The 12,088-nt window shown below is 43.1% G+C and overlaps 1 protein-coding gene across 4 annotated transcripts in view; it reads right to left on the reverse strand.

The window, feature by feature from the left end:
- The window catches only part of col4a6 (collagen, type IV, alpha 6), a 423,829-nt gene that overhangs the window by 60,081 nt on the left and 351,660 nt on the right, over nucleotides 1-12,088 (reverse strand). For all 4 annotated transcript variants that reach the window (XM_043705027.2, XM_087991898.1, XM_087991899.1 and 1 more), the window contains 3 exons: nucleotides 11,003-11,173; nucleotides 7,439-7,582; nucleotides 5,869-5,982 (listed from right to left, as the gene is read on the reverse strand). In XM_043705027.2, coding sequence (XP_043560962.2) covers nucleotides 5,869-5,982; nucleotides 7,439-7,582; nucleotides 11,003-11,173 — 429 coding nt within the window. The remainder of the gene's footprint in view (nucleotides 1-5,868; nucleotides 5,983-7,438; nucleotides 7,583-11,002; nucleotides 11,174-12,088) is intronic.

Consider the following 12,088-nt stretch of genomic DNA (forward strand, 5'->3'; position numbering starts at 1 on the left):
TGAAGCCCTCAAAAGTAAGGTTGAGGCTGGGGTGGCAGTTTGGGCCAATATGGTGGCTCAGTGGTTAACACTGCTGCCTCACAGCACCAGGGTCCATGTTCAATTCCAGCCTTGGGCGACTGTCCGTGTGGAGTTTGCACATTCTCCCTGTTTCTGCATGGGTTTCCTCCGGGTGCTCTGGTTTCCCCCCACGCTCCAAAGATATGCAGGATAGATGAATTGGCAGCACCAAATTACCCATAGTGTTAGGTACCTTAGTTAGAGGGAAATGGGTCTGGATGGGTTACTCTTCGGAGGGTCGGCGTGGATTTGTTGGGCCAAAGGGCCTGCTTCCACATTGTAGGGAATCTAATCTAATATGCTCTTTATAGCAACACCTTTGTCTTTGATGCTTTCAGGCCATCTTTTCACCACTACTGTTTGCAACACTTGGAGATTTGCATCTTGTTGGGTGGTTTGTTTGATTTGAGCGATCATCATGTCACAGTATTTGAGCACTAGCACTGATTGCCATCAGTAGTTGCTTGGTTTTAGTAATCAGTGTTCCTGGTTCTGTGCCCCAATACCATTGCTTGTTGTTGACCATGACTTTGCATAATGTTTCACACTATGGCAATAACTTAGACAAGAAGTCGCTGCACTGCGTTTACATCTATTGGTTGCTGCATTGCTGCTACAGGTCTCACTTTTTCTGGATGCAGACAAAGACATTTTGTTGTCAGGACATTGCCGATGTACTTGATTTGACTTGAGGCTTCTTTAACTGAATTTTTTTCTTCTCAGCTTCAGCTTTGTCTTGTAAGCTCTGTCTGTGGTCACGATAGATTCTGATTGTGGCCAACAATGTGTTCTTCCACTGTGTCTCCACATCCAGAAATGAGAAAATCATCCACTACAGCTTCCATACTGGGAGGATCGCTGACAATCTTATGCTGGCTATGCTGTTATTCTGCCAGAGTCATCGATATACCAAATGGACCTCCAGAATCTGGTTAGAGAGCTGCTGTTCCATTCAGCTTCACGTGCCAGTAACCATCCTTCTAGGCTCGTGAGAATGTTTGCCTTTGCAAGTAGTGGCATATTTCCTCTGATGGTTTCCATTTGGCAATGATATCTCTCAATATTTAGATCCTTTGGGTCAATCAATGTTCTCAGCTTTCCAAGTTGTTTCACTGCTAACGTGCTGCTAGTCCATTCTGTAGGAGATGCCAGTTCCTTGACTACTTTCCTGTTTTCCAGTTCTTCTCTTTCAGGCTGCTCTTGAGGGCAGCTCGAACTATCCTTGGCAGATGCTGAGTTGGTCTTGCATTCACATCTACTTGAAAATCATATTCTCTTAAAAGACATAACAACTCTGTAAACACATTGCTGTACTCGTCCAGAATATGTTCCACAGTTAATGGTTTAGTGTGTTGTGACATGTGAACAAATTTCTCTTGGCGAGTTGAGGGTCACTAGTCCAAGCTTTGGAATTGTTTCAGTTGAGGCACGTGGTGAGATATGTGAGATGCCACTATCTATGATCTGGAACTCCAGATCTTCACTCCTGCTATTGCATTGCGCTCACAGATGTATGGGAATTGGGACTGTGGTGCTGGAAAAGCACAGCACATCAGGCAGCATCTGAGGAGCAGAAGAGTCAATGTTTCAGTCAAAAGATCTTCATCAGGACTTCCTCTGATCTACAGTCTGACAGGGCTTCCTCTGACAGCATCTGCAGTCCTCAATTTCTCTCACAGATTTCTCAACCTTACTTTCAAGGGCTTCACTTTGGAGCCGTGTTAAGTTACATTGTAAAGCTCTGTGAAGGTAATGTTTTAGCCAGACATTGGCGTTTGTGCGACACTTAATCTTGTTCTCCTTCTACAGTCCTTATTCTAACAGTCACAAACTATGCTGCCCCTATCAGCTTGACTGAACGCACCTGTTGTATGGTGTATCGTCAGAATCTTCAGACGATATCTCTCCATCATTACTTGAGTATTATGCTTCTTCTCAGCTTCACATGAGTCCAACGTGAATCATTTTCTTAGTTAGAGATCACTGCTTCTCCATGCTGTACCGACTTCTCTTTCTTTTCTGCAATACTTACATCCTGCCCTTCTCCCATTAAAAACTGAAAGAACTGAGTTCTGAAGAACGGTCACTCAACTTGAAGTGTTAACCCTGATATCTCATCACAGATGCTGCCAGACCTGCTCTGCCTTTCCAGCAATTTCTGTTTATGCTTCTCTCCATGTTTGTTCTGCCCTCTATGGCTGGAAAATCTATCAGCTTACTGCAAGACCTGGTCAGTTCTGCCATGAATGTGCTCCAGTTGCTGATTTACTACCTCAGCACTTCTCCATGTGTCAAATGCTTTCCTAAGAGTGAGCATCTCCTCTCTTGGTTGATGTGCTCTTATTGTGGAATCTCTTAAGCTTAACACAATTCTGTCTTTAATTAGAGAATCTTATAGCTGCACAAATTATGAGGATTCTGTGAGCTGAGTTTAGTGGCTTAACATATGGATCAATGGACTCTTTTTCATCTTGGACACCAATATTGAACATGTGCTATTTATAAATTATATCAACTTGGAGTTCAAAGTATGCCTATAGAATTCTGCAGTCTGTTTACTCTGTTCTTCAAAGAGAAGGATACATGAACATTAACTAGCCACAAAATGACAGTTCCCTCTCTCATTAGTATCCTCACATACAGATGAGGAAGGACACCACTTTGACTAAGACAACACATCCATTCTAGGACAAGCCAAACAGAGACATGTATGAGAATTCATAGAAGCATGGCATTCCAACCTGAACTCTATCAACAAACACATCGAGTTAGACCCCATCTACCACCCCTTGTGAAAAAGAACCAGAAGTGACACCACCACAGGAAATGATGTCACCACAGGAAATGACATCATCAACTCAAAGAAACTCAAACATATAAATAGAATACAGGATTTATCAACAGTGCTTTGCCCAGAGGCCCACTGAAGATGTTACCTAGTAGGGTGACGAAACGTCTGGAAATGAACCTTCCAGCTCAGGGAGCAAACCTATATCCAGAACCTCAACCTGAGCTAAAAATCTTCTCAAAACTCACTAAGAAGATTTAGGGTGGAATACACTTTGAAACAGCCTCTTCCCATTATAAGTGTAAAGTGATGTGTAAGTGCTCTGGATTTTTCAACATATACATTGCTATTTTGTAATTTAGTCAGTGCACGTGGGAAAAATGACACCTTTCACTTTGACTGGAGCTGGTAGAGTAAAATAGCTGCCATTATCATTTACCTGTGTTTCAACTGTATTCTGTTCCTTTGTTGTACCTTAGTTTATTTGAATTGCTTATAGATTTCACTCTGAACATCCTTTTGTCATTCTGTCAGTAGTTGTGAATTTTTACATACACAATTTCAGTTCCATGGTCTGAGCCGAACAAGCAGCGGACTGATTAGAGCAGAGGTGTCCATTGAGGTGTCCATAGAATGGTGCCTGCACTGTGCGCCTCATGGTAAAGGTCACTTGACAAAGACCAGGAAGGTCATTTGTAAATTTTATTCCAAATATAGTTCTCTTGCAGATCTCTGAATACCATCAATAATTTTATAAATAACGAAGGATTAAATGGTGTAGTCTGATTTTATGAGGGAAATATTGTACAGAGATTAAGCCAGAATAACAACAGACTACTCAAACTAGTATATCTTGTCCATGTCATTAAAACCAGCAAATCACAAGATTAAAAGGCAAGTATGAATGAGGAAGCCAATATTTAATCCTTTCAGTAAGAACCCCTTCGGCATCATAGAGTCATAGAGATGTACAGCACAAAATTAATTCCTGGGTTTTCATCATGCTTTGAAGCTAATTCAAAGTGTTGACCACATAAATAAAGATATCAGTTCTGATTAAATATTTATAACCACACATTGTTTTGGGGGAAATTTAATTAATGAAGTACTTCTGAGGAGGATGCAGTTGGCACAGTACATTAGCACATTAATTGTCTGTGTAATCCCTTTGAATGCTTTTACATGTTATATCCCTTGTTTCAGCCTTCCAATCAAAGGTAATTCTCACTGTTGTCTCTGAGCACTTTTCAGCTTAATGATACTTGTTCCAGATAAGGCAAATAGCAAATCCTGCTAGTTATTTTATGGCTGCGTTCAGATTTTTCTACATGTGTTGGTGCATCATCTCAGGTCTCACCTTAATCCTGAGGCGATCTGGTCAGTACATTCACAATGACATGAAAATTGGTGGTGTGTGTGTGGTAAATAAGGACGAGGAAAGCCTTAACCGACAGGACTGTACTGACGGCTGGTCAGATAGGCAGAACAATGGTAAATGGAATTTAACATGGGAAAGTGGGAGGTGGTAGGTTTTTGAAGGACTAACAAGGCAGTGGAATACACAATGAGCAGAAGGACCTTGGGAAGTACAAAGGATCAGAGGGTCCTTATGGGCATGTCCACAGATCCTTGAAGATAACATGACAGGTGATTAATATCATTGAGAAAGTGTATTGGATACTTGTCTTTGTAAGGTCAAATGACTGGATTCACAAACAACAAGATTACAGTAGAGCTGTACAAGATGCTAGTTAAGTCACAGCTGGAATAGTGTGTAGTTTTTCCTCACCACACTCTAGGAGTAGATAGGTCCAGTCTTTCTTCCTGAGAGCAGGGAAGGGGGAGCCTGTTTGAGGTGTATAAAATTATGCGGAGCATAGTTAAGTAGAAACCTCAGGGGAGGTAATGGCCTTTTTTTTATTGTTGAACCGTTATTCCAGGGACCCAAGTAATATTCCAGAGACCCAGGTTTGAATCCTGCCACAGTAGATGGTGGAATTTGAATTCAATAAATATCTGGATTCAAGATAGTTGTCTGATTCACTAATGTCCTTTAAGGGAAGGAAACTGAATTCCAACCTGGGCTGAATTACACAGCACATTTTAATTTAGCTATGGACAATAAATGCTGGTCTAGCCAGAGACACCCTCAACCTGTGAATGAAAAGAAAGCCCTTCCCCTTTGTACAAATGTCAATCACGAGGAGGCATCAATTTTAGGTGCCGGAGGTTTTAAGTAAAGAAATTAAGGGTTATGGTAAGCAGGTTTTAAGGAACGCTTGGGTGCTGGGTATCTGCAATTCACTGTTTGAAAGGATGGTAGAAGCAGGAACTATCACAACATTTAAGAAGCATTTAGATGAGCATTTGAAGTTCTGAAACAAATGAGGCTATGGGCCAAAGACTGGATAATGGGACTTGAGCAGATAAGTCACTGATTGTTTTATTCATTTCTGGGATGTGAGCGTCACTGGCCAGGCCAGCATTTATTGTCCATCCCTAATTGCCCTTGAGAAGGTGGGGGATGAGCTGCCTTCTTGAACCAGTCCATCCTGCAGTGGGTTGACCCAGAATGCCACGAGGGAGGAAATTCCAAGATTAAGACACAATAGGCCAAAAGGCCTCCTTCTATGCTGTAGTTCTCTGTCAGTATGTGAAGTCAGAAAAAACAGACGTGCATTCCCCAACCCTGACTCCACATCTCAATGATCATCACCCCCTCCCACAGCCCCAGTTACCTGATCTTCCTTCCACACTCCAAACTGATAGCTGCTCTCCTTGCTATAACTGCACTAGTGGCTCAGGCAGAATGAAGATGTGACTGAGGCCTGAGACCCTAAACTGGGACTTTCTGAAGCCTCTATGAATAGGCATGTACTGGCACACTGCATGTTAATGGATCCAAGAATGTGCAACTATCAACTGAAACCATAGCAGGTACTGCATGCATCCACCTCGAAATGCCACATACCATGAAAATCAGACAAGATGGCATGATATTAAAATTTAAAACAGATTACCTCTCATCCCAGAAAACCCTTGTTTCCCAGGATTGCCAGGGTCACCTCTTGGTCCTGGAAAGCCTCCTACAAGAGGAGGCGGGGGCCCAGGGAATCCAACATCACCCCTATCACCTGGAGGAGAACAAAGGCATCAAGTGGTGAACAGCCAATTGCAGACATAACTGTCTCACCAAAATTATTCACATGAAATCCAAGACACTAAATGTATCCAAAGCATAGATCACAATTTGCCACATAAGCTGGACACTGTTACACTGGTTTCAATTATAAAGTGGTTCAGAATTGGTCCAAATATCGTCAAAGAAATTATTATATATGTGAACATTGGTTTGTGTTAATCAATCAATCAAATAAGATTGTACTTGAAATTAGTTTATGATATATAAGTTCCCCATTAGCTTAATGATTGGAGGCCATGCTTAACGTAGATTGAACTTTGTAGTTAAAAATGTTTAATTCACATTTGATGAAAAATTTGTTGATCTCTAATCAGACAACAATACAGAGACAGACTACAACTGAGCACTGCACTCAATCATGGGAAAACAAAGAAAACTAAAACATTCTGTCATTTGGCACTGAAGGATTTATCTCTGTCAATAAATGTGAAATCAATTCTAAGCCTTGATTTAACCAGTGCTGAGATTCAGGGAGTTGGGGGCAAGGTAGACCACCCTGATATTGCTCATTTAAGGACTGCAAGTTTTACCTCCCAGGTCTCACCTGCAATGCTGTGAGGCTGTTCTCCATCAATGGGCAGAAGCACACTGTCTGAATACAGGAGGCTGCCACTGGAGAGCCTCATATGCAGGATTGGCAGAGGGGAGAGTAACTGCAAAGAGGAGAGGGTTAGAAGAGCATCATGATGGCTCAGTGGTTAGCACTGCTGCCTCACAGCATCAGGGACCCGGGTTCGATTCTACCCTCAGCTGACAATCTGTGTGGGGTTTGCACGCGCTCCCTGTGTCTGCGTGGGTTTCCTCTGGGTGGTCCAGTTTCCTCCCACAGTCTAAAGATATGCAGGTTAGGTGGACTGGCCATGAGGAAATTGCCCATTGTGCCCAGGGATATGTGGGCTAGGTGGATTAGCCATGGGAAATGTAGTATTATAAGCGAAGGGTGGGTCTGGGTGAGATGCTCTTTGTGGACTTGATGGACCAAATGGTTTGTTTCCACACTCTCGAGATTCTATGATAAACATTGCCTGTAACATCACTGAAGACTGATCTACAGATTTCAAGAAGGATACTGCTGGATGTCCCACGCAAAAGAGGACCTTAAAATATGGAAACATAACTCTGGCTAGGTGGCCAAATAACCTGGATACATTAACCAGTTTCCACAAGTCTGACAAAGTTAAAATCACCCCCTTAGACACTGCCTTACACATGCACAATACAAGCTATAAACATGTTGCATCTTACATTGTGAGCCCAATCTGACTTAACATTCAAGACAGTGCCAGCAAAAAAGCTTAGTCATTTATCTACCTGAAACAAATTGATGGAAATGGCATCCCCTTGGAAGCGGGACAGAAGTGTAAAACAGCTTTGGGTTTGCAGCTCACCTTTCATTCCTTGCCTGCCTATGGAACCGGGGAAGCCTGGTCTACCTGGGCTGCCCATTTCTCCTTTACTTCCATCAAAGCCTGGCTGGCCTTGTCGACCAGGAATGCCTGGGAAGCCAACCACACCAGGAGAGCCTTTCTCGCCTGTGGTAAATCAAGATACGAAAAGAACATGCAGTATAAACATCAATCAGCGGCCAAACTCTATGCAGTGAAATGGAAAGACAGTAAATATTAAAACAGAAACAATATGGTTAGGAAATACTGAGCCAACAAGAGACATACAATGCCCAATTGTGGAGGCACGCAATGATGGTGAACTTTTCATCTGCTCCACGCAAACACATAAAAATGGAATGTTTGTGGAGGACGAGGACACATGCACACAGATGTCAGTTTTCATAACGGACAAAAATTAAACTAATGCAGAATCAAGAGAACTGCTGAAGTACAGAAGTATGCACGTGTGTGAATAGATTCGCTGAGAAAATGGATCCTGGCCAACTAAACTCGTTGATTTTATCAGCTACACATAAAATTGCGCTTGCAGCTCAAGTGACAGCACTGGAATGAATGGAACAAAGAAAAGCTACTTCATCCACCTTTTTCCATGGATGAGGTATAAACCTGAGAAAGGATACAGATCAAAAAGACACACAAAACTGCACAAAGTAGATAGTACACCAAGTCCAAAACATGCTCTCTTTCCTTTTTTACAATTTATTTGCTGCAACATGGCAAAAACAGGAACGTATAAGACACATCTTATCCTATGCATATTGGTGACTATTAACTGTCTGGTGAATTCATATCATTCCATACAGTGTCATATCTCAGCTAAACATATTTGTGTCAGACAGTTGTGGGCCAGTTGTCCAACTCTTCAAAGGTTGTATCTCGAACCACATACAGACATTGACAACCTCCATGCACGTGTACTGAAATACTTGTATGGCAAATCTACCAGCATATAATGCTCCCTTAAACGCTTTTCAACAAAGTACTGAAACTTCAGTCTCAACAGAAGAATAGTCCTGTTATCCAGCTGAGTATTTCCATTGGTCTACCAATATTCACATTGCTCTAGACATTTGTTACTCTTGCCATGTGCCAACATTTGTATCATTTTCGAACTGAAACTCAGGCCACTTTGTACTCATGATATACGGGGGGCTGTTTCATCAGAACTCAAAATCAGTATGTTTTATAACATTGTAATAAATTGACTTTATTACAGGATGGTGATGTTCTTAGTCTGCAATGATCTCAACAGGTTTAGTGATAGAATTGAAGTAATTTGCCCCAGCCTGATTTCGCCATCCAGTTAATCCTCTCAGAAAGGTGATGGAAGAAGCAACACAAGTTTCAATGGGTGTCTGACTCCCAGCTGTGATTTGAAGATAGAAATTGGTGTCAGCAAGTATATCAACATGAATGCTGAGCATTTCCTTTGAAAAGCTTATTGCTTCCATTAAAGCACATTAAAGCTCTAGCAGCTTTTGAGCTCACAGCCCTGAAAGTGAAAGAGCACAGTTGGTGCGGAAATGAAAATGTTTTGCACCGATGCCGTGCTGTTCATGTAAATTATGCATACTGCCCAGATGAACTCTATGTAAAGTGGAGGAATGCTCCCTCTGCCTGTAAGCCTTGCTCTACTTAGCCCTGACATCAGGACAGATGCCTATATCTTCTCCAAGCTATACACGCAGTCAAACACATGACAATCACAACGCTTCACACCAACCACATAGGCCCAAAGGTAAAACAAACACGAAAAGACTCAAACATTTGGGGCAACTGTAGGCTTAAACTGAGTTTTGGTGTCACTCAAAATCATGATAAAGCTTGTGTCACCCCCTTTTCTTGCAATTTGATTTTCTTCTTCCTTTGGGTTATAAGATGGGTAGCCAATATTGCGCTGACCTACACCATTTTGTTTTGCCACAAGAGTCAGCATTAGAAGAAAGAACATAAGATATAGGAGCAGGAATAGAACGTCTGGTCTCTTGAGCCTGCTCCACCATTCAATAAGATCATTGGTTAGAGACAAAGAAACTGCAGATGCTGGAATCCAAGTTAGTCAGGCAGGAGGCTGGAAGAACACAGCAAGCCAGACAGCATCAGGAGTTGGAGAAGTCGACTTTTTAGGTGTAACCCTTCTTCAGGAGTGGGGGTGGGTGTGGGAGGGAGCTGCAGATAAAGGGGGTAGCAGGAGCAGGGTGGTGAGGTGGAGATAGGTGAAGACAGGCAGTGGGTACAACCTGGTTGGTCAGTGGGGGGAATGAATCCGGTTGGTGGCAGGGATCAGTGGAAGGGATGGGGAAGGACTGGGAAGGGAGTCAGGGGAAGGGAAGGGAAGTTATTTGAAATTGGAAAACTCAATGCTGAGTCCTCTGGGCTACAGGCTACCTGGGTGGAAGATGAGGTATGGTTTCTCCAATTTACAGCATGGTTCATTGTGGCAATGGAGGAGGCCAAGGATGGTTATGTCGGAAAGGAGTGGGAAGGGAAATTAAAATGGGCGGTGACTGGGAGGTCCGGTTGGCCCCTGAGGGCCGGCTGCGATGATCGGTGAACCGTTCCCTAAGTTTACATTTGATCTCCCCAATGTAGAGAAGACCACATCAGGAGCACCTGATGTAGCAAACTAGGTTGGAAGAGAGGCAGGTGAACCTCTGTCTCACCTGGAAAGACTGGTTGGGGCCCTGGATGGAGGTGAGAGTGGGATTGTACTGGCAGGTTTTGCATCTTTTCTGGTTGCAGGGGAAGGTTCTTGGGGGTTCGGGGAGTTGGTGGGGAGAATAGCGCAAACCAAGGACTGTCAATGGGAACAGTCCTTGCGGCAGGCAGAGAGGGGTGGAGAGGGGAAGATTTTCTTGATGGTGAGGTCTAGTTGGAGTTGGCAGAAATGTTTAAGGATGAGGGGCAGCCCGATGGCTCAGTGGTTAGCACTGCTGCCTCACAGTTCCCATCTCGGGTAACTGTCAGTGGAGTTTGCACATTCTCTCTGTGTCTGCATGGGTTTCCTCTGGGTGCTCCGGTTTCCTCACACAGTCCAAAGATGTGCAGGTCAGGTGAAATGGCCATGCTAAATTGCCCATAGTGTTAGGTGCATTAGTCAGGGGTAAATTGAGGGGAATGGGTCTGGGCAGATTACTCTTCGGAGGGTCAGTGTGGACTAGTTAGGCCAAAGGGCCTGTTTCCATACTGTAGGGAATCTAATCTAAGATGATGCGTTGGATGCTGAGGCTGGTGAGGTGGTAGGTGAGGACAAGGGGGTCTCTGTCCTTGTTGCATTTGGAGGGGGTGGAATGGATTAGAGCAGTGTAATGGGGAATGGAGGCGGTGGAGGGCTGTCTGGATGACAGAGGGGGGAAAAGCATGTGATCATGGCTGCTCTATTTTGTGTACTCAGCTGCACTTCCCACCCGCTCACCATAACCCTTAATTCCTTTACTGAACTTTACCTCTTTCAACTCTAAAACCTCAAAAATATTTGTTGAATTACAAATAGTACTGCTACAATTAATAATAAACCTGTTAGAGCAGAAACAAATTGTGTACCTTTCAATCCATATCGATTAAATTGAGCTCGACGACCAGGTTCTCCTGGAGGACCAGGGCGGCCTGATGATCCAGGGAGACCTCTATCTCCCGGAAATCCTGGAAATCCCTTCATACCCGCAGGACCTGGGGGTCCACGATCTCCAGCTGAACCTTTTGGTCCAGGAAAACCTGCAGAAAAGACCATTAACCTTTCAATTTCAAGATTTGAGGATAACAAAAGGTGGAAAAGATTCAACATTTTCAACTACTGCAAAGCGATGAAGCAACTAAGGTAGGCAGCGTTTTTCTTTTTACTTTCTGGTTTAATGGGTTAGCATTTGCTGGGGTGACAAAATCCACTCGCTCTGCAGTGACTGTTTGACATTGTGTTCTACTGAGCATTTAATTCTCAAACACGTTCTGAGTTAGTGAAAGACACTAGCAAAATCTCAGTCTTTTGTTTTCTTCCCTTTCAAACTGTGCCAATAAATACTCTTAGCTATTGGGCCATACCCCCCTGAACTCAAGAGTGTAATATCACCAGACTCCAACCATCCCCCAGCACCTCATTCTTTTGTCATTCCTTATATTAAACCCAGTGAGTGAGTGTTGACAAGTGAGTCCATTTCAAAGCACTCAGAAACGGTGACTGACCTCTACTCTCTCAGGAACAGAGGAACAGCTTACTCTGACCACAACCTCTGATAAAATGAGCTAACTCAGCACAGACTAGGATCAAACCTGGCACCTTTTGGTCCATCTGATTACAGTTCATACTTGCCACTTCATGTTTAAGTTGAAGGAATGCTGAAAACACAAGTCCACCCAAGTACACATCCATTAAGATTTCTAATAGATAGCAGGTATATGGATGTAATAGGCACAGAACTTCATCCCATGCCACTCCTCAGTGCCATACTGTACACTTGAGTGTGCGAAAATAAGAAGCAGTAAAGGACCAGCTGGTCTATAATCCCTGGCCCACATTCGTAATGTCTGCCACATAATGACAATACACTTGCTTCCCTTTCCCCAGCAATGACCGCATCTCTTGGGATAAGTAAAGAAAAATACAAAAAATGAATCTGAAAGTCTTTTAAAAAA

The sequence above is a fragment of the Chiloscyllium plagiosum genome, unplaced genomic scaffold (assembly GCF_037043375.1).
Source record: "Chiloscyllium plagiosum isolate Xiang-an unplaced genomic scaffold, Cpla_swu_hap1 HiC_scaffold_11, whole genome shotgun sequence".
Lineage (NCBI taxonomy): Eukaryota > Metazoa > Chordata > Chondrichthyes > Orectolobiformes > Hemiscylliidae > Chiloscyllium > Chiloscyllium plagiosum.